Here is a 23,375-nt window from a genome sequence, read left to right on the forward strand (position 1 = left end):
CAGATCCCTAGATGTGCTTCTGAATGCTCTAGCAGCAGATACATATATGAACAGACTGACCCTAGGGTCCAGGCATGGGAAAACTAGTTGTCTCCTATATTATGGTCACATGCTTGTGGTTGGATTCAGTGCCTAGAGGCTTCTGAATGGTTAAGACAGATTTCTTCTAACCCATGCAGAAATGAGTGCTGCTGACTGAATTGTATATGATCAAATGAAGAAAAAGCCCTATAAGCCTTGCACTTGCCCTCAATACATGTTTTCCAGTGGAATGTATATATTATGGTGACACATCTTAATCTCCTTCACTCTTAAACACTACTAACTCGGCCACTTCAAAACACTTGAGTAACAAACTTCTTTAATAAGCTGTTTGTAGAGTAGAGGTCTCAAAGTTGAATAGCTATCTTTACTTTGATAAGGCTATAGCCAGCAACGGTCTGTTTCGAGTTCTGCTCTTTATTGCTGTGGGATTGCTGGTGATTAGCTTGATTTCATAAACCTTGAATTGGTTCTGTGTATGGGGAGAGCTACAAGTCCCATTTATGGTATCTTTCCTTAGAACAAAAACAATCTGAGAGAAATTGTTTTGCTGTCAGAGGTATCAGTGTGAGATGCATGCTTTATATTTTTAATCTCCTTTTATTAGCTTTTACTAGTTGATATCTTTAAGACCATCTTTTCATGATTACTTTTCCTGGATGGCTTTACTTTTTCCACTGTAACAAGAATAAAACCTTTTTTCTCTCAGGTAATTCTCTAGCCACCAAGAAACCATTGAATGTCTTAGTGAAAGAGTCTTTATATGTCTTTATGTGAGTAGCTTTTTTTCATTAAACTGGTGCATATCTAGATACTATAAATGTCATCTGGATTCTTAAAGTTGTCAAAAATGAATAGTTTGTTTCTTCTTGCTCTCTGAAATGTATCTGACAAAATGAAGTTCAACATAAAGCACAGATAGGTAATGAAAACAGCTATTGTGCAGGTAGAAAATCTGTGATTAATTAAGTGGGCAGCATCTGGATATGACCACAATCTATTTGTGAAGGGCTGTAAATGGCATCAAAGATTTGTGAGCATTAGGTCTGTGGACAGCAGGAAATATTTGAAAGCCAAAGTAGGATCAAATGTTGGGGTAAAAATTATGGTTATTGCTAACCACAAATCAAGTGAGAGCCATTAGAATGCTGTTTGTTATCCTGTGGTTGGATGTAAATTCTCAACATTGTTCCTTTGATTTGTAAAGCAAATGAGGGTTAGGCTGCAACTTTGAAGACACGAGAGATGTTAAAGACAGACAAGCAGGCTACACTATCTTTATTGCGCTCTGCCTTTGGAAGTTTTCTCAAGGTGTCTCTTGCTCTACAAGTATAGGCATGGTTCCTCACTGTTGAACACCCTGTTTATTTTGTTTCCGCTGCAGGACATGCACCACTGAACCTTGCACTTTTGTTTGTACACGTCAAGTACCTCACACAGTAAAATGCTTAAAAAGCTGGCTGTGTGGTGTAATTTGCTTGCTGTTCTATTAGAATTCTATGAAGCACGTACATTTTTGTTCCCTCATGGATCAGCAAAGCTGATATAAATTCCTGGAAATCTGTATCATTCTTCTCATTGACAAATGGCTCCGGTGAATGAGGTGTATATTTGGTGGGAATCCCACCAGGAGAGGGGATGTACTGGCATATGCTAGCTATTACTCTCGAGCAGTCATAAAATCTTCATTGGTGTCTCATGTAATACCTGTCACAGATAGCAATGAAAGGAATAATCTTCATCTAACTGTAGGAGTTAAATCTGTAAGTTCATACGTGAAGGTCAAATATTTTCACAGCAGCCAGAGAAAACCAGTATTGTTATTCTCAGCTTCTTCACATGTTGAGGAGGGAGCCATCTAGCCAATCTCTAGGCAGCCTTGCTTAGGCTTGGGGGGAAAAAAGCCCCCCAAAAACTAGGCTCTTCCCTAGTGGAGAGGAGTGAGATGTATCAAAGACAAGAAACAGGAGTTGAGGTGGAAGTGTCAGAAACTGTCTCTGTGGGAAAGGAATTTAAGTCCACTAATGCAAACTGTAATTCTGAAAGATGAGGAGCCAAAGCTTTCAGATGCCAAAGCAATACATGTTTCTTGTTACTAATCTAATGTACCTCCTGTGTAGAGGGAAAGGATTACATGTGCGGCACTTCTGTGAGTTCCAGTTGAGTGAAATTAGTAAATTTGGGACTTTCATAGTTAGTATCTCTTGTGATGCCCTCTTTATCCAAGCTTCCTTTTACAAGTTCTAAAGGGGGAGCCTAGAACATAAACACCAAACTAAAGCAATACTGCATGTGTTTAATGACTTATTTAGCCCCTCCAGTCCAATATCATAAATGACTTTGTGGATAAACTAATATCTTCTGGAGTGTGTCACATATGCATGTGACATGCATTGCCATAGAGCCCCATAGATAGAGCTGCACAATTTTATTGTAGCTAAGTACTTTACCCATTCTGGTGTAGAATTCTGTTAAGATCTGATTTTACTAACGTTCATGTTAAATTTTATCCTACAGTTTTTACCTAGGTTAAAGTGCCTGATCTGAGATGATCATCATTTGTATGTCAAAATAGTTTTTTAATATTCTCTCCTCAGTATTGCGCATCAAATGTTTTTAATCGCAGTGAGAAATTTAGAAGATTCAAATTGCTCAAACTGTGTGTCAAGTATATATTCTAATGTTTGGGTTTGCTTTTTCATTAACTAACCTTATTGCTCCTCATTCATTTTTCTAATTTACTTCTTTGAATTTGTGTGTGTTTGAGGTATGTGGAGGCATATTCACTACTTGCTGTGAATTTGAGCCATTAGAAACACTAATGTTAAGTTGCACGTGCAAATGGAGGGAGGGGTATAGATAAGCTGTGGGGTACAGTTCTGAGTGAAGAGAGTGGTACTAGTGGTATAAAGGGACATACTTCTAAGTTTATAATTTTCTTTCTCAGCTATATACTTATGCATCCATTACTTAGGGGAAAAAAAAACCCCAACTTTATTTTTGCAGTGTTGCTTGGTTATAAAAGAGCTAGGAGTTGTTAGACATAAATATTCATCTGGAGAAAATGAGCAATGAGCTATTCTTGCCAAATATCCTTGGCCTTTTTTACCATTTAAAATTTTGAGTTTATTGTTTTGAAGTAGTTTTTTCATTTCTGTGACATGTCCATGATACAAATTTGGCTTTGAAAAAGATGCTCAAGGCTTTCTTTAGAAAAAGAAATCTGGTATTGGAAGAATAAAAAGCATATTTGCTTTATGTTTGTTTTAGTTTAAAGATGGTGTGGCATTTAATAGTAGTGCATAAATGAAACCTTAATTCTTGAAGGTATAAATATAGATGTCTACATCTAGCCAGTTTTAATCAAGTTTACTGCTTGGTCTACAATGACTGGGTCTCGTAAAACTAACAGAGATATAAATGGAATTAATAAGAGAAAAGAAAGAACCATTGCTAGTTGGTGGTGCAACTTCGAATGGAAAATACGAAAAGGAAGTGATCCAGGTCATCTTACAAGATGTCCAGTGGAAACAGTTGAAAGCTGGTATTGTTTTATTTTGATAATCATTCCTTTTTTGTGGTTTCACGTTTCTTTGTATCATTTCATGGTATTTTCACTTTCCTTCTTTTGGAAGAGGCAAAGGTAGAAGAGGGACTTGGGTAAGGAAAATAGGAAAAAGACGAGGAGAAAGGTTTATCTTTGACACATTCAGAAGCTTTTAATGCTTTCTCTTCAAAAACATTCTTAAAGTAAATGCCTTGTATTTGTGTGCTTGGAAATGACTTCCAGAAGGATTGGCTCTGCAGTCTTTCTGAGGGCTGGGATTAGGGTGATGTCGTGGCTTAACCACAGCCAGCAACTAAGCACCACGCAGCTGCTCACTCACTCCCCCCGCAACCAGTGGGATGGGGGAGACAATTGGGGCAAAAAAAAAGTAAAACTCGTGGGTTGAGATAAGAATGGTTTAATAGAACAGAAAAGAAGAAACTGATAATGATAACAAAAATAATATAACAACAACAACAACAACAATAATAATAATAGGATTGGAATATGCAAGTGATGCACAATGCAATTGCTCACCACCTGCTGACTGATGCCCAGCCGAGGCAGTGGCCCCCAGCCAGCTTTCCCCTGGTTTATATACTGAGCATGATGTCATATCGTACAGAATATCCCGTTGGCCAGTTTGGGTCAGCTGCCCTGGCTGTGTCCCCTCCCAACTTCTTGTGCCCCTCCAACCTTCTTGCTGGCTGGGCATGAGAAGCTGAAAAACCCTTGACTTAGCATAAACACTACTTAGCAACAACTGAAAACATCAGTGTGTTATCAACATTCTCATACTGAATCTAAGACATAATACTATACCAGCTACTTGAAAGAAAGTTAACTCTATCCCAGTGTAGGGATTGGCGCTCGGAAGATCTCGCGATGTACGGAAAGAGAACGGTTAAAGGAGGCGGGATGACCGACAGACAGTATATAAGGGCTTGACGCAGTTGAATAAACGCCATTTGCAGCATCCTCATATTGGTGTCAGTGCTCTGTGGCCCAGGGTATGATGAACCCTGTGCCGAGTCCCACGGGGTAATCAGACGAATGTCTACACCCAGCTGAAACCAGGACAGATGACCAACATGCAACTGAGTCTCAGGTCCTCCTTCTTGCCCTTAATGAAGATGGACGTGGCATTTCCTTTTTCTAGTCATTGGGCATTGCCACCAATCGTCATGAACTCATGGATGTGATGTCATCCAACTCCACTGGCACCTTTGATTGTATCCCATCTGGTTCCAAAGATTTGTGTACATAAAATTTTCTCAGGTGCTCTGTAATTTGATCTTTATCTACTCATTTCCACAGACTCAGTGGGAGTGATTTAATTATACACAAAAATACAAGCAAGTAGAAAAAAAATAGAATATATATTTCTGTTTGATACCCTTAAAACCAGAAGTCATTTTAATTTGTTAGTAAATTTTGGATTGTGAAGACCATGGAATTGACATAATTCTGCCTTATCAAATCCATGGAGAGGCTGACTCCTGTGACTTGGCAAATTTCCAGTTGATGTCAACTTTGAAGTCAAAGAGGATTCCTTTTGAGGAAAGACAGCAGGATTTAGATTAAAATACTTATCAATGATTGATAAATGAAGTCCACCTGGTGTCCAGACAAGGAGAGCAGATGATGCAAGAAAAATCAGTTGGAGACTTTTTCCTTCATTTCAGCTTTGTATAACACTTTATTTCAGGTTAAAATACCTCCCAAACCAAAAGAAATCTTTGGATTGACTCATAAATTTTAAGAACATATTACCAATAATAAAATAGCAGTAATTGTTACTCATGTAGTAGAGGCTAATTTGAAAAGAAAAGCAATACAAACTTTGTGTTTAGGTGTGAGAAATTAATTTTTTGTGTGTGTGGACCTTCTACATTTTGATTTCACAAGGATTCTAAGTGCCACCTTGTGGACAACATTATTAATCTTGCATCTCATTACAGGACACAAATTGGTGAGGTACAATAGTAAAATTTAGTTTCAAATTCTGTGACGGAAATTAGTTATGTTTTCTTTGGGGATTGGAGGATTTTGATTTATTATATTTTCCAGTATTGTTAACTGATATTCTGAGACTTTACCTTCTTAATCAGAATATGAGTATTCTGTAAGAAATCTCTGAAGTCAAAGAACATAGTACCATTGGCTTCATTGGCTGTGAATAATGCCAAACTCTACTAGTCTTACTGTGGATTACTACATGATTTTTGCAGTTCTTGCTGAAACAACTTTGTTGGTCACTCTAAGATCCTGAATGCTAGCTTATGTGGATCACAGATCTGGTTTGAGTGGCAATTTGTTACGTGATATAAAGAAGTTTACTAAGGACTGTAAATTGCACAAACCCAAGTATTTTAATTAGTAAGTTTCCCTTTTTCACAGCTACCCAAGCTCTGGGTTCTCTTCAGATTCCCTCTAATAGTCACCAGATAGCCCCACCCTATTTGAGAGAGGACCAAGCATTTGTTCCCAGTAGTGTTAAATAATACAGCCTTTTGTTTAGCAATTTAAAACCTTTCAAGGATCATTTTTTTGTCAACTCGTTTAACATTCCAAGATTAAGAAGAAAAAACTGTTTCCCCTTAACTTTAAAAAGAATGTAGGAGCATGCAGGAACCGATGTATTCTACATTTGTTTTCTTCTTATTACACATTACTAAGAGCTTCAAGACTGTCTAGGTTTTGAATCACTGTTGGCTGCAGTCTTACGTCATGACATACAGTAAAATGTAGGTAACAACTGCACACAGTGCCAGCTTCCCCTGATCAGGAAAAAAATTGAAGTTGTGCATTTTCTGCTTGTTTCAATTCAGAGAGTTTTAGCGTGGCTAGAGCAATATTCATTTTCTTATTTGGGGTTTCTTTATTCAGTAAGCAAGCAGGAGATCTCTTTTCCTTTGACTGGAACTTGGAGTAGTGAGGTAGTTCAACAGTCAGAGGAAAAAGAAATACTAATTTGGTCAGTCTGCTCTGTCAGGAACAACAAGGGCATTCTGATCCATAGGAGAAGGTGAACCTGGAGCTGAGAATCACAGCAAACCAGGCAGACAGTGGCCTTACCAAAAAGGGTGTATGTCCCCAGTTCCAGAGCAAGTAGGACAGGTCTGCTGATGGTTGCTAAACTCAGCCAACAGTCCGGATGTCAAGGCCAATCCCTAATGATGAGCTTGATCCTACATCAAGCCAGAAAATCAAGTCAGCAGGTCAGGACCAGAGTCAGAATCAGGGTGGTACAAGATGCACAGGTATACCTGCAGCATAGCTCAGAGACTAGTGGCAAGACCCTGACCTTAGAAGCACCTCCTGGGAAAAAGGAGGTCAGGAGGCATCTCAGCTCTGTGGTTCGAGGCTGGATGGCTGCATTATGAAAGTTAGCCTTGAGCCTGGGCAGCTAACCTCCCAAGAGTGGGACACAAGATCTGACGAAGGGAATAAACAAAACTCAGCTTTGTCTAGTTCACAGCCTGGGAAACCAGGCTATCCTGCCACTGCCAAGCTCTGGTTGTAGTGTTTCTGGACACCTTCCTTGGGAGTGCAATGCCAGAATTTCTAGCCACTCCTGCTCTGACTACCAGCTGCAGCACTGAAATCTCAGAGGTGCTCATATTGGTTCTTTTTCCTGCTTCCTAAACACAATCTGCCTTTCTGGCCCAAGCCCCTTTTTGTAAACCTGCTTTCATCATGTGATACTTGTATTTCTCTCATGTTTCGTAATGTGGGCTGATTTATCAAACCGTGTTACCCAACTTATATTAGACTGATGTTGACTTAACTGGGACTGAACCTAAGCAGCTTCAGGCCCAGAACTAGAAACCTGAAATGAGCCAAAAAACATTCTAGTTTCACTTTCTGCTTCTCTGGTGAGTTGTCTTTTATGTTTAGTTTCCCAAGACATTATTCAACCTAATTATTTGCCCAATTTTCACAATTTCAGTTGCAGCGGAATTGAGTCTCCGTGATGGGCATGATTCCCCAGCTCTTCCCATTCTCATTGACAGTTTTCCTTAGCTTCCACAGTCGTGTTCCAGGCTGTGTGTTAAATGACATCAGTATTTTCTATGTTGCAATGGGGACCAACAAAACTTTCTGTCTTTTTGTGGGATCAGTGAAGAAGAAATTGATTCAAATCAAAAGAACTCTAATAAAATTACTTTCTCATAAGTTTCTTTGTCAAAAGGCTAAACAGGATTACATGTGTACATCTAGATGTTGTCTTGCCCAAATGGATATTTGATGGATGAATCACAGATCAATGAAGCAGCAAAACTTGTGTTCAGATTTCATACTTTATTAAAGGTGGGTGTAGTGTTTGCTAAATTAGTTTAAATCTTGTATCAGTTCTTAGAGACTCCTCAGATAAATCCTGGAGTTAGTTACAGTCCTGTTTATGTGAGAGAGAATGTTGTAAATAACAAATAAAGGATTCAGTATGCAGTTTGGCCTCAGGAGCTTACGTGCAAACTTTTGTTTCAGAAATTGCAAGCAAGTTCTGTGACTAGATGACAGAAAGGGGAACAGATATTATCACTAAAAACACATGTGAAAGCTTCTCAGACTTACTGGGGAAAAGCATAGCTAACCTCTGAGACAGCAACACTGGCATGGTTCTTAAAAGCTTTGAACGCAAGATCTTAATGAGGGAACTAGTGTGTAAGAGAACTCCCAGAAAGGCAAATATTTACAGCTTTAGCTTGAAGCCTCTGTCACAGACAGGAAAAAAAGAGTATTGTTTATTATAGACAACAATATTTACATACTAAATGCTTTGCTAAAAAGTCAATAACAGTGTTTGCAGGTGTGAATTTAACATTGAGATGGGTAAATCTGTTAGGTAAATTGGGATTGATAAAACAAATCTTCTGGTTCTGGCTACAACGGCAATGATCATTTCCAGTGGCAAAAGTGTGAAAGAGATTAAGGTATCTGTGAAGCAGCCACCAAGTATAAAAGGCTATCAGTGATAGCGTTAATTTTTTTTTTCTTTGTATCATCTAGCTTTTTGTACTTGTCCTGGTGGGCTTGAGGGTTGTTTAATTTAAGATGAAATTTGGGGACTAAACAGTAGAATCATAAACCAAAGGAGAAAATTAACAACAGTTATTCCTTCAGAGTTCAAGACCTTTATAAGACTAGATACAAAGAGTCCCCATGGAGACCTCCTAAGTTATCGTCTGGAGTGAAAGGGCTCTGAAAAGCCATTAATCGTGCTGCATTTGTGGTACAATGAACCCCACAACTTGAAGCGGAAAATCCTCCACACTTACAAAGGGCCATGAAGTAAATTGTGATTTCAGTAAGCTATTCCAAGTAAATTATAATTCCTCTTTTATCTTTTGTAGGTGGCATTTCACTGGAGACTAGAGCTAATTCTTAGGCCCAACTCCCACTGATTTTGAAGGGAGTCTTTCCACTGATTCAGTGGGATTTGGATCAAGAGTAACTGATGTAATACAAATATGCATGAAGTAGATATTGTTGGACAAATTTTGGAATATTGACTACTTGCTGCATGTATACTTTGCTTATTAACTATGTGGGGGAGCAGGATTAGAAAAGATTCAGAAGAAAACATTCTTACTGATCCTTTCAGAGCTCCCTGCATATCCTTGGCTCAAGAACCTGCTGCATTCACTCAGCTGAGTGTGTCTAGACCATGGTCACTGAGTGAGGCATTTTATATGAAGGTAGTGAACCATCTTTTAGAACAATTGGACTACAAGAGAGCTAAAACAAAAAGAAAAGAAAAAAAAAGTCCAGCGTCCACTAGATGTTACATCATGAGGAGGTGTGGAATATTCAAAGGAAGGAGAGTTGGACACTGAGCGCAACCGACTGCCATAAGAAAATAAACCACCAGCCTTTAAAGCTGAGCAGCTTTATGCTGTGATTGACTTCAGCCATACATGGTTTTTGAATGGGAAGGAGAAAGAAGAATCCATTTAAGGACTGAGGAGGAAAAGCAAGGAATTCCTGTAAAAGTGGAGGGCAGAGTACTTTCTAAATGTATAACGGAGCAGACTTGTGTTTTCTGGCAACTTGTCCTGAGTAAAACATCAATAGAATGCCATAAGAGTGAAATCCCAGATGTCTGGTAATGAGACAAGCTCTTTATGTTGTAACCCCAAATGTCCTTGTATGAAAGTGGCTCCATAACAATAATTCATACAATGTCATGAAGCAGCACATGTACTTTTTAATTGTCAGCAGCTCATACTGTGTTACCTGCATATGCTTTTTTCTCTTAAGAGCTCTTTCTTCTGTCATGCTCCTGCCCAAAGGCTTTTAAACTCTGACTGACAGTCTGACTGCCAACAAATGACTGCCTCAAAATGCCTAGGGCTCTCTTGCATCAGGTAGAGAGGTGGAATTTCAGGCTTTGATACTGCATGACAACATTTCAGTGTTGAGCTTGTATGTAAAGCAGAGCTCTCTGTTTAAATGAACTAACCTTGGTGCTCAGAATTTGCTTATAGGCGTGAGAGAACGGAAAAGCTGCTATTTCCCAAAGCCAATAAATAAAATTCAGTCATGGCAATGCAATAAAAGCTTTGCAGTGTATGTTCTTAGAGTCATGGAATAGTGAACATTACGAAGTACAGTTGCTGAATTCAGTCATTTTAATCTTCTCTATTGTGGACTTTCCAAATAATGTCTGCTTAAAAAAATTACAGCACCTCTAAGTAATACCAAAATGCTGTTAACTGGAAACAGAAGTGAAGATTTAAGAAGACAATAAAGGCCTTGAACAAAACGCACAAAGGAAACAAATAGTATGTTTAGGAAGGGTAAATTTCTTTTAAATGGTTCCAATGATCTGCTCAACCATTTAAGGTGAGAAATTAAAATAAAACAAATCCAAAAAACACCCAGCAGCATTTGCTTCACCAGTACATTAAGTTGAGCAAATATTGGGAGAATTACATTCACAAAGAAGAAACTGCAGTTGAGTTAGCCTGCGTCTGGGCTCTCTTTTACGTTTTTCGCCTTTGTCTTCCTTCCCTTTGCTTCAGCCATCTCTCTAACCATTTGCAGTCTATTTGAATGGTGGGATTTGAGTATTTTCTGTAAACACAAATGACTATGTACATGTTCAAAACCAGTACAAAGCTGTGGTAACTAGATCAGCCTGTATTCTGTATACATTTGAAAAGAAGCATATGTTAGCAGCCAAAAGAAAAGAAAAAAACACTGTTGAGTCATTAGTGCTCTCAAAAATGTAAGTAGTATATCAATGAGCAGCAACAGGAGGGAGGTGATAATGGTAGAAGAAAGGAATAGCTCAGATGGAATGAATGCTGTGTGTCCCCCCCCTCCCCAATACAGTGAGAAACAAGATGTTGCTTATAGCATAAAAATTGGCAGATTAACACTGGAAGCATGTAATGATACATTCTCAGGATCAAGAGAGCACTGAGAGGAGAAGCTCTATAGGTGTTAGATGACTGTTCCTCCTAAGGCCTCTTTCAGCTTCAAAGATTCCTACAGATTTCAGTGAACTTAGCTGAAATCTATATACTGTATTCTGAGCTTTAAATACTGCAAGGAGAGCTTCCTAGAAAGTATTTGTCAATGTCTTTTCTGTAAGTTATAATAGAGAAATTTATAGTGTTCATTGTATGTTTGTGGAAGCAGAAAATACAAGTTATGAGAAGAGCATTAGAAATGTAGTTAAGCTGCTGTTGAAGTGTCATTCCTACAGATCATTGTTTTACAACTGGAGTCTAGTTAATAACCCAGTTGATGCACAAACCAAAAAGAAATTACTCTCACGTTCCCAAGCTGTGTTGGCCCTATAGTGCTAGGGAAAATTGGGCTTTTTTCCTGGTTTCTGCATCAACAGAGTTTCTAAATTGGTTCTACTTGTAAAACAATTTTCTTGGAGTGACATGTCAATAGCAGCTTTAAGTTTGGATATAGGAAACCAAGTGAAAATAGTGGTACAATGGAGGCGTGGTCTGGGACTTAATGTCTGGAAGGAGTTTGGGGTTCTCCCACACACCTCCAGTGTGACTGCAGGTTGTTCTAGCAATCTTATCTTACCAGATTTAAAAACAATCTGAAAAGGCGGCTGCTTATGTACCTCTTCTCCTGACTACGTCCATGCGTGAGTACTTGGTGGCTCTTGAATAGCTCAATCATCATCCCTGTGTTGGTTGGGACTTGGTTGTGAGTGATGGACTGTGGTGTTTGGAGGGTGGCTTAATAGTCTCCATCCATATGTGTGGCTTGTAGGGTTTTCTTTGTTGGCCATCCTGGCGTTTCCTGTGTTTCTGGTAGCTGTATTCTGCTGTGGGACATGGTGTTGTGACAGCTCATGGTGCTGGGTGGGTCAGCTATGCCCTGTTTTTACGGGGTTTTGGGGAATGCCTTGTCTCTAATGCCTAGGTACAATGATGCCTGTAACAGCAAGCCCTGACTCGGGCATTTCTGTCCTCTGCACAAACCCAAATTTTATTCTGAGGAATATAGAGGTTCTAATTATTTCTAGTTACTTTTCTGCTTTTTAGTAACTTAAAGATAGTGCTATCAGATACAAGGTATATTAAGTATCTGTTGCTTATCTTAAAAATGTCCCTTGAGGATCTGGAGCTTCCCCTCTAGCCAACTCAAATTCAAGCCTGTATTCTAGGAGTAAATACCATGCGGTTTGTCTGTGTGCTGTTTAGCTGCCAACCATTCCAACTGCTTGTGCACATGCAGCCACAAATTCCTACTTATCTCCAGGCTATACTTATGCCATAATCAGTATGAAAATTCCAGGACATCAAATCTCTTCCTTGGCTTGCTGATGAAGTGCTTTGTATGTTGTCACAAAACAGAAGCTGATTTCTCTTATAGATAAGTTGGGGTTTTTTTTAATGAAACTGTTACAAAAATATACAGTAGCATTGTTTTTGTAAAAATACAGTTACATTCCTGGTCAGTGAAGAAGTCTTTAAGTTAGCATTTCAGCTGTTAGGAAGCTGTTTTACATATTGTACAAATGGTTACCTCACATAAATGTCCTGGGGGCAATACTCAATTTCTAATGTGCGAGTTCAACTGTGTCCATTTCATTACTGGTTGAATTATTAAGATAATGTCTTCCCGTTTCTGTTTGAAAGGTTTGGGAAGTCAAACCATCAGACTATCTGGAGAAGACACCTGACATGGCAAGAAAAGCTCAGTCTATCTTAGAAATTTGGCTAGAATACAGGAAGCAGTTTATTAAAATGGGGATAAAAGAAGGTCAAAGATAATTTCTTAACAGCAGAACCATGAACAATGTAGAGCAGGAGTTAGTTAAAAAGATAAGGTTCCAGCATTTGGTAGAAAAGACCAAAAATTATGGAAGAATTGTCTTGTTTACATGCTTTTATCACCTTTCAACTTTACACAAAGTGGCTCTAATATTCCCTTTATTCATCTGTTAAGAATCTTAGCTTTTTCCTTTTTTCTGTTAAATTTTTGCTGTATTTCTAGCTTATTATGACATCTTTCCTGACTTTCAGCTGTAGTGTGATCATAGATTTTGGGAATGATTTCTTTGTGCTTGAATGAGCATTTTTTTTGGTAGACCTGAATAAACGTGTTCACGAAAATTTTTAGAGTTTAGGGAAAAGCCAAATGAAACTAACTTTAAAAACATTTGTAATGTTCCCCCTCTTTTTACAATTATTTTTATCCTTTATTGTTCTCGGAGCTGCCATAGTTTATTTCATTTATTTTGAAAGGAGGGATTAGGTAAGTGTAGAAACGTTTTCTTCTATGGACTTCAGTTAGGCATGTGCCTGGGGACCTTGGCGGTCTTGCTGAAGAGGAAAACCAGGAGAGGACAACTCAGAAGAGGCAGTTTTCCACTGACTTTGCTATGGATCACTGGAACTTCAGTTTCTCTGACAAATTCTAAATTAAACTGACAAATTCTAAATTAAGCTAGTGGCAAGTGAAGCGCTAAATTGTTGTTGTATAGTGCCACACAGCCAACAGAACCTAAGAAGATAGTGCAGTACTAATTAGTAGCATGATTCTGTTGGGAAATTTTTATGTTACAGTGTATAGTCTACTCTCTAAATGCTTTGTTTGACAGAATATAATAACAGTAGACCAGAGCTATAAGGTACTTAATGTTTCTTCTTCTGTACTAGTGAAAATAATCCTATAGACCATCTAGGAGAATGAAAGGAAAATAGTAATTTCTAGAAGGGAAGTGGGAGAATTGAAAATCTTAGATACTGAACTTGTGTTGGATTTACTGTCCCCATGCTGCTTGTAGGGCAGAATCTCCTCAACAATAACAACCAATAATGACTGCTCAATAAGCTGCTACTGCAGAATTAGTCCATCACATGTATCACTGCTGATCTGTTATGGGTCAATTCCTCATTTTAGGAAGGAAAGAAACCAGGCCATATGGCTTGTAGTGCAGATATGACAGAATAAGGGTCATTTCAGGGCAGATGTATAGCTGTGTAGACACACACACACACATGTTAGGTATTACCATTTGTTGCTTATATGGATGAAGAGCACAGTGACTGTTGCTTTTTTTTTTTTTTTTTGTGATGGTGCTTTATTCAAATTACTAGTGTGCATCCTTGGAATGGATTACTTGGGTGCAAGTATAAGAAAACACAGTAAGCTACAGAAGTAACAAGATACCTGGAAAAAAACCCACTGTTTTTTTAAAAAATGATTCAACTCATGGACCTGAGAAGCATAAAAAGCAAAATAATAGCTATGTGCTCAGAAGGTGATGTTTGAGTCATCTACCACATAACCTTGAAGTTATTACCTATTTACAGGTCATTTTTAAAGCATTTTCTTGCTCCTTGTTTGTTTTTTCTGCATCATACAATGGCAGAAGTTCAAAATAATTATTTCAGTACCAGTCTATCATTAATTCTGCTTTATCTTGGCTTGCTTTAAAGTGATGTTCCTTTATAGTACAATATATGCAAATTTACAATACGAATGCTGGAAATGCCAGACTCCTGACATTTGGATCAGTCTGTGATACCTAATTAAAAAAGGTATATAGTTAGAACCGATTCATCCTGTCTTCCTTCTCTGAATGTCAATGGGAAGCTAAATATAAATTTTGCAAAATCCTTAATCAGTCCTAGTAAATATTTTCTCGTCAAAAGTTCATATCATTCTGAATTAATTCTGAAGATGGCTTGTTTTAAATGAAGCCTGACAAGAGTAGTTCCATGGGGAGTTTGAATTGTAGTGTTACTGCCTCAATATTTATTCTTTTCAGACCATTTCATAGATATTCCAGGAAAAAAAAAAGGCAAGAACAAAATAACATTAGTGTAAGGGTGACACATTTGATAATGCTAGCTAGATGATGTATATGGTAGTAGTAGCTTTATGACTTATCAGCTAGTTTTCCTACATCAAAATTCTCAAACCTCTATCTGATAGAATTTCAAAATACTTTATCAAATGGTCTTTGTTAAAGGTTTGAGGATGTGGGCAGACTACTTTATTTCTTGCAGTCACTGTGAGGAGAACATATGCCCTCTGTGTCGAATTTCTCTGGAGTCATGTATCCTGTTTTGGATTTTAATCCTTGCTTGTTAATTTAAAGTCCTTGTAAGGTGCCTATGAAAAGTGTCTGTAGAGTATTTTACCTTGTGGGTAAACTGAATAATCTGTGCAACGTCTTGCTTGCCCTTAATACATACATCTAACGACTATGTATTCCCTGTCTTAGGTGGCAGACTGCGTAAGAATAGTTCTTACTCTGTTCATATTTGAGTCTCATTTCTCTGTATGCCACACAATCACCATCCTGTATCTCTTTTCAGATTTAAATAATATATTATTAAGAATAATCTGTTTCATTTTCTAGCCACTAAGAGTACAAATGAAACTAGGTAGCAGCAAATGAGAGCTAACTACTAACAGCGAAGCATCTAGACACACTGACAGGATGTTTTTTTCTTTTTAATCTGTCTTTCTATTTTCCACACAAAATAATGTGACAGGATTTGTGTGCTAAAGTTAATCGTTCCATGTGTTGGTAATGCTTCATGGATTACCCATTTGCTTTGGCAGTTTTGTGTGAACATGCAGAATTTCTTACCCTGATGTAGTATTCTTCTAATGTAAACCACAGAGTATTTTTACTAGTTGCTGCTCAGGAGCCTGGATACTTACAAGGCAAAACGACTCAAAATACCTGATGTGAGATTTGGAGGATCTTATTTTTCTTGTTCCTTATATGCAGCAAATAATTAATCCTTAGCATTAGATCCAGTAATTTTTAGGAAATATTTTCTGTCAGTATAATATTTAATAATTCATGTAATCCTGCTTCTCTGTAGAAATTACGTGGTATTAAACAGCTTAAATTCTAATATATTCAAAATATAGTTTTAAATAGTTTGACACTGTATAGAAGGGAAAACAAGTAAATATTTTAACTGCAAATTAGAATACTGAAAAGATATTATCAGCTAGCAAAGCTAGTTTTAATTGTCTTGGTATTTCATTATTTTTGTTGGATTCACTATCAAAGGATGTTGAACTACTTTAGAAGGATGACCAGTAGTTTGAGAAAGGAGGTATGCCTAGTTCTGATAGTGTTACATTATACCACCCTATAAGACTCATTTACCAAGTTTTTTAGAATATGGAGAGGAGAAACAGTAACTTAAAAGTAAAGGCATCATATCTTGTAGTTAACCCCCAGAAATCACCCACAATGCTAATCATTAATCTCAATACTTCTATTTATTCCACAGAGCAGATGAAAGAGTACATGTTTCTTGGTGGCTAAATCAGTGATACCAAGTTGAGGGAGATGTTGTATTGCTCAAGCAGATCAGCAGATATGATGGCTCCCATGAAGCTCTGTTTCATAGGACGGTAGCATATAAAACCTTATTAGCAGTAGCCTCAGCAATTTGTAGAACTAGGTTTTACTGATAATATATGGTGTTAAACAGGTCTCCTATCAGTAGCCAGGTATTCTTCTGCTACCCACTTAGCTTCTTGAATGGTGTTTTAGACCATGCACCTTGCCTGATTACTCTTGTCACATTACCCTGCCTAACATTTCTTTACCAGCTGGATCAGCTGTGGTATATCCATAACTGTCCTTGACCCTTTTCTTAGAATTTTTTACTTATACTTAAGTATGACTTCTGGTAAACATTTTATTCTTTTGCTTTCTAGCTCCGTGGATGCCCAGAATCCAAATTAGTTACATATTAAAGCTTTTGGCTAACTATCGGTCAATTTAACTGATTTTTGAAGTTAATGGTGTTAATATATTACAACTCATAACTGTGGCTTTTCTACCTATTAATACAGTGCAGCTAAAGCAACAGAGGCAGGTTATTGTCATGTTGTATTATTTATGCCACTCTACCACATAGATTGTGATTTTTAATAGAATCATTTAGTACTGGAATTGTAACATCTGTTTTCCATTTCAAGGATCAGCACTTCATGTTTTCAGATGCCTGGCACCATCCCCATTCTGTTGTATACATAGTCCTAAATCCCTATTAAGTCCACCACTGAATATTTCATCCAGATTGTCCCTTGTTTCTCTCAAGAGTTTTTATTTAATTTTGGCATACAGTTGGCTGTAATTCTTGAAGGATGTCTTTCATGCTAACTTGTAACTTAGAAGAGTTTCTTGAACCGCTTTGTAAAAATAGTTGAGTGATATAGAAGATGCATAGGTAGTGCAAGTCAAAAGTACCTCTTCTAAGAAACAGCACTTTGCCAGAAAATGTTTTAAGGGACAGGTGTGTCCTAGACCTCCTCATATTGATAGCCAAGGAGCAGCTTGCAGTAGTCCTGTCCAAAATCCTTTTGGTGGGCAGAATATATTTACCTTTGTCTTCTCATTCATCTCATATTCACAAACCTATTTCCTTAAATGTGTATTACATGATGAAAAACAACTATGAATTCTTCATTGACCAAAGCCTTCTTTCACCATTGTGAGAATGTACTGGGCTGTTAAGTTGGGTGTAAATGTATTTGGCACCCACTTTACGTCTCAACCTGCCAGAGCTGTACAAGGAGGCTATCTGAGATATCAGACCTATCTGCTTATCTAGCAAAACTTCTGATCTTCATATCTATTGACATAGTTAAGACTTATTCATGTTCCAACAGCAAATATTGGAAGGAACACTCACAGTGGATTCCAGTTTGCATCACTTCTTTCCTTGACATAATTTTTTTCTTGCTGATGTATCACAGTGTATTAGGCAATGTGGTAAGGGGATTTATGTTTGCTGTGTATACATGTGTTTAAATGTAATGAATACCGCATCCTGAGAGAAGTTAGAATTCTGTTTACTAGCCTAGTACTACAATGATGACGACCACTCCAAATATCTGCACAGCTTCAAGCAGCTGTTTAAAAGCAGAGAGAAAAAAGAATCAGCTTGTCAGAAAGGTGTTTGTTTCCTCTTCCCAAAATTACTTTGGACCAAGGCCCAGGACATCCTAAATATTGAGTCCTGGATGAGTAACAGGTGTCTGATCCAATATGTCATGGCCCGTCAGTGCTAGAAATCTATGCTTTATACAGTTAGAAGGAGATTCCCATAGAAAATGTGGGACACAGCCTTGCTATATGATATCCTTGCTGGATCTGGAAATATTAGAGAGTACACAGCCATTTTTATATGCTTGCCTAAACTGTATTAAGCAAACGTCAAGGTTTTCTAGAATGTATTAGTTATAACTGCCCTCTTCTTCTGAAACCTATGCAATATTCATCTTTAAAGCACCTAATTTCCATGGAAGCCTCAGTAGACGCATTAGTAAAGATTTTTAATTTTTCATCATAAAATTGTAATTTGTTGCTAAATACCTGTTCTATTGGTATGTAAAATACATATATGAGTGCACTGTGTGTAATATATATGATTTATTTATTATCTTATTGTATTTATTATCTTATTTATCTTGTGTTATTTATTTATTATCTTATTGTTTATCTTTGTCGTGGTTTAACCCCAGCCAGCAACTAAGCACCACACAGCGGCTCACTCACTCCCCCTTACCCAGTGGGATGGGGGAGACAATCAGGAAATAAAAAGTAAAACTCATGGGTTGAGATAAGAACAGTTCAATAGAACAGAAAAGAAGAAACTAGTAATAATAATGATAACAAAAATAAAATTACAATAATAATAATAAAAGGATTGGAATATACAAGTGATGCACAATGCAATTGCTCACCACCTGCCGACCAATGCCCAGTTAGTCCGCAAGCGGCAATTCCCCCCACCCCCGGTCCCCCCAGTTTATATACTAGACATGACATCACATGGTATGGAATACCCCTTTGGCCACTTTGGGTCAGCTGCCCTGGCTGTGTCCCCTCCCAACTTCTTGTGCCCCTCCAGCCTTCTTGCTGGCTGGGCACCAGAAGCTGAAGAACCCTTGACTTAGTATAAACACTACTTAGCACCAACTGAAAACATCAGTGTGTTATCAACATTCTTCTCATACCGAACCCAAAACATAACACTGTACCAGCTACTATGAAGACAATTAACTCTATCCCAGCTGAAACCAGGACAATCTTATTTATATACTTGTGGTTCTGTAGTTTTTTCCTCATTGTCAGTTGCTGGTTTCAGAGTATTAGCTCCTTGTCTCCAGTAATTCATTCTTTGTATCTTTCTCAGTCATTTATTTGAAAGAGCATTTAAACATTACAGGCACTTTTTGTGACACAGGCTCCTTTTACCCTATATGGGAAGAATTCCAAATAGTACAGCCAAAGATTGACAGCTGTTCTGTATGTCAGTCAAAATTTGACTAAGAATGACATGTGAGTTTAAAACAGGTTTGGTACTTATTCCCTCCAAAGGAATCCCATTTTTACTGATTGGTTGTGGTGCTTCTGTGAAAAGTAGTTCTAGTCAGTCTGACCCACAGTAATTCTGCGTTACGGTCTCAAGGAATGAAACACACTTTTCTCTATTCTCTTTTATTTGCTAAGAGTATGAAACTTGTATTAACCTGTGTGGGACTCAGTAGTGGTAGAGAAGATCATTAAACATTTACGCTAGCAATTCATGTTGTGTAACACCTCATACTTGAAAGAATTCCTTCCATAAAACAACTTGCTGGCAGTGGAAATTTCCTGGAAGTCACTATATAACAGGCTGATGCTAAGTACCAATAAATTTCCATCCAAAAAATAGGCAGTAGAGAAAGTGTAAATACTCTCAGCAACATATCCTTCAAGGAGGACTAGTACAGAGATTAATCAGTCATGGAGCACAGCTGTCTTAAATTTAGATCACTCACATTTTTCAGATTGTTTTAGCAGGTCTGAAATCATATTGTATGATTTGGTATAGACACTTGTAATTCCTATGTTTAAGCAAATGCATTACATTGTTAGTAATAAAATGCATTTTGAGGCAAAACACAAAATTTGAGCTCGTACATGATTTTAAGATTTCCCCAAAGCAATGCAAATGGAAGGTGTTAAACCAAATATTTCTATTTGAATCCAAAATATCTTTGAAATCCTGCAACAATCTGCTCACACTAGATTTAATAGGATGGAACAGATTTTTAGTTACCAGGTTATCCCACCATGAAACACTAAGTGCTCGGGGATCTTCTTCATTGTCTTGCTTCATGACTACAAACAGATATCATTGTCAAGCTTCATATGATCCTGGCAATGATGAGTTAGATGGTTTTATCTGTGTTTCTTGGATAGTCATAAAAAACAAGTTGGGTGTTAAATATTTATATTGGAACTAAGCAGACTCTGGCTTGCAGTTTAGAACATTTTTCACAGCAAGGGCCAAGTGTTAATATTGGGAATAGGAAAGAAATACAGTGATGCCAAGGCTCAAGATACTCCCTATGTTGTAAGTTGGTGGTATCAAAAAATTCTTTTTTTCCCCCCTCTTACTTGGATGTTTGCTTCCAGGAAAGACCGTAGAACAATAATAAACCATTTTTTCATCAAGAATTTTGCAAGAATTTACAAGTATTTTTGACTATTTGAAATAATCGAACAATACTCTGTCCTTTATTTTGAACGTTTTCCATCGAATTACTACATTTCATAAATAATGTGATAGCCTTCTTTTCTACTGTGTCATGTAATATTTCATTCTTACCTGAATGAGAAGTTCTTTTTCGCATGTGCCAGTTAATCATTTAGGTAGATGGTAAGTATTCATCCTAAATGTTATTGAAAGTCTGTAAATACAAACCAGCAAGATCAATGAACAGAAATGTTTCTGTAAAAGAGGAGATAGTCTCTACCATATGTGCACTTTTAAAGTGCGGTAAGTTGGAAAGATTTTTTTTCTGGCTTGTGTCAAATCTGTAACATTTTTTCCTGCCCTTTAATTTACACTGTTTTAAATTATTTAAAATTTTTTAAACTACCTTGTCCAAGTAGGTGTTACTGAGTGGGTTGAAGATTTCCTACTCAGTGAACAGGAGGATCATTTCTGTAACTGTCTAGACACAGTATAAAGACTGTTTAGAAACCTCTTTTGGTGAGAATAGGCTCAGTGCTCAATTTTAGAGGAGATTAAGACGACACTTTATATATAAAGTAGTTCTGCTTTAGTGAAAAGCCCGTCTTGGATCATAACAAAATCATAGCTCTTCATCTCTTTTGTGACTAGCAGCTACAGGAACTATGTTGTTAAGAGATTCTTTTCTTTCAGCTGAGGAGGGTGTAATCAGCAATGATGAATGCATTAGTGTTCTTTAGTGGGTTCTGGTATTTTTGGTAGTAGGCTGTAAAAACCTGTCAGCTAACTTGAAATCCCCAAGTCTGTGAGCCCTCTGTTTTTTATTGCCTTTTTGCATACGAAAGAACAAGGGAAGAAATTGCTGAAATGCTAATCCACAAAATCTTTTCAGGATTGGATGTTCTCTGAAAGTCATACTGTCCTCGGTTGTTCTGTCTGAAGTCTGCAGTTACAAAGTCTTGGAAAAAGAAATCTTACTTTATTTTGCAGAGCATTGGCTGTGACGACTATCTGGGTTCAGACAAGGTGATTGACAAGTGTGGAATATGTGGAGGGGACAACACTGCTTGCAAGGTTGTGTCTGGAGTTTTCAAACACACGCTAACAAATCTTGGCTACCACAAGATAGTGGAAATTCCTGAAGGAGCTACTAAAATCAACATTACTGAGATGTCAAAGAGCAACAACTATTTGGGTAAGTTGCATCTCAGTGAATAAAGCATTCTTTGTGTGCTAGTGCAATGGGTGGAGGTTATGCCAGGAAAGGCCTTCTGAGCAGTGTGAAATAGATGTCAAGAGCAAGAGAGGAGAAGGGTGTGGGGGGTGGGGGAGGAATCATTAAACAGATGTTTTGATCAGAACTAACTGGCAGTTTATAATTCTCGCTTGATCTCGCATGACAAACACAGTAGACCTGTTCCCATCTATTTCCCTGTCCGTCTGGTTTGGCTTTGGTGTTTCCTATTAGTTGGTTCCGCTGTGGTGATTACACTTCCCACATCATTAACCTTCTCTGAGTGGTCAAGAATCCAGCCAAGCAGCATGCTCATTTATGTAAAGCGTATCGAGACTGCTTGAGGAGAAAAGAGCATCTTCTGATTGCCTAAAAATTCAGTTCTTTTAAGGTGAAAGTATATCAAGATTGTATTGAGATAATGTAACGTGATACTGAGGTGGTATCCACAGAATGCAAAGTCATTTGTACAATTGTTTATTCTGAAGCAGGTCCTTAATTCAAAATCATAGAGGATTCTGGAATCATAACATCTTGTGGTATATTTCTAGATCTGTCTAGTATGCTGCAAATTGGAGATTATCTGCAGATCTCTGTCTGTCCTGTGTGCATTTATGAACTGTGCCATTCCATGTTGTAACCTTTCATGTTCTCAGGTTACAAAGCCCTTAGTTTGCCTACATTTGTGCTTCTGGTTTTGGAGCCAAATCTGATTGGAGAGAGAAGAGTTGGTTAAGATTTGTATAAACTGCCCCTCCCCCCTTAATTTCTCTTCACCTGTCAGTCCATCCTTAGATCTGTCTTAAAAATTGCCATAGAAAATAATAAAAATGGAGCTACACGAGGCCTTTCTTGCTAGCTTGGTGTCATTATTACTAGAACTATTTGGCTGTTCCTGGAAGTTTCAAATCCCAGTACTCCTGTTTGACAGCTACTTTATCTCACTTGTGGCTGGTAAGCATCTCAGCTACTGCTCAAGTACAGGAAAGGAAAGTGCTCATTACTGAATTGCTTCTCTCCTCTTTTCCACTTTCTTCTCCGTAATTCCTGCTGGAGCTCTAACTACTTCCACAGAAACATTTGCCTGTAGATGGGAGTTTATTATGGGGAACAGTCTGAACTGTAATGCGAACTCCATAATTTTACCAAAAAAGTGACTCTTTAAAAGTGAAGAAATATTACAAGGAAATAACACAGTCCAAGGAAAGCAAATGTTCTGGACCTCTTATAGGGTGATTTTATCAGTTCTAATTTGTCCTGGTTTCACCCAAATGTATTTTCGATACATTATAAACACTTACGTACACTAGGATTCATTTTTTGATGTGAACAGTTTGTATAGCATCCATCAATACTAAATTGTTTGATGATGAAATAAAAGAATAATTCTGTCTAAAGAGCTTCCATAGGTACTTGTACATTTGGTAGAAAATGGGTGAGAAAGCAACTTACTTGGCAGAACAGTGAAAGTATCCACGTTACTAATATATAAAATCATGGAGTTGAATGTAATTTTTCTGTCAGATTTACATGCCAGCATCTGAAAACAGCT

The 23,375-nt window shown here is 37.7% G+C and overlaps 1 protein-coding gene across 2 annotated transcripts in view; it reads left to right on the forward strand.

Annotated features, from left to right (window-relative positions):
- The window catches only part of THSD4 (thrombospondin type 1 domain containing 4), a 334,799-nt gene that overhangs the window by 236,169 nt on the left and 75,255 nt on the right, over positions 1–23,375 (forward strand). For both annotated transcript variants that reach the window (XM_049812992.1, XM_049812993.1), the window contains one exon: positions 21,580–21,784. In XM_049812992.1, coding sequence (XP_049668949.1) covers positions 21,580–21,784 — 205 coding nt within the window. The remainder of the gene's footprint in view (positions 1–21,579; positions 21,785–23,375) is intronic.

The sequence above is a fragment of the Accipiter gentilis genome, chromosome 10 (assembly GCF_929443795.1).
Source record: "Accipiter gentilis chromosome 10, bAccGen1.1, whole genome shotgun sequence".
In the NCBI taxonomy this organism is placed as follows: domain Eukaryota; kingdom Metazoa; phylum Chordata; class Aves; order Accipitriformes; family Accipitridae; genus Astur; species Astur gentilis.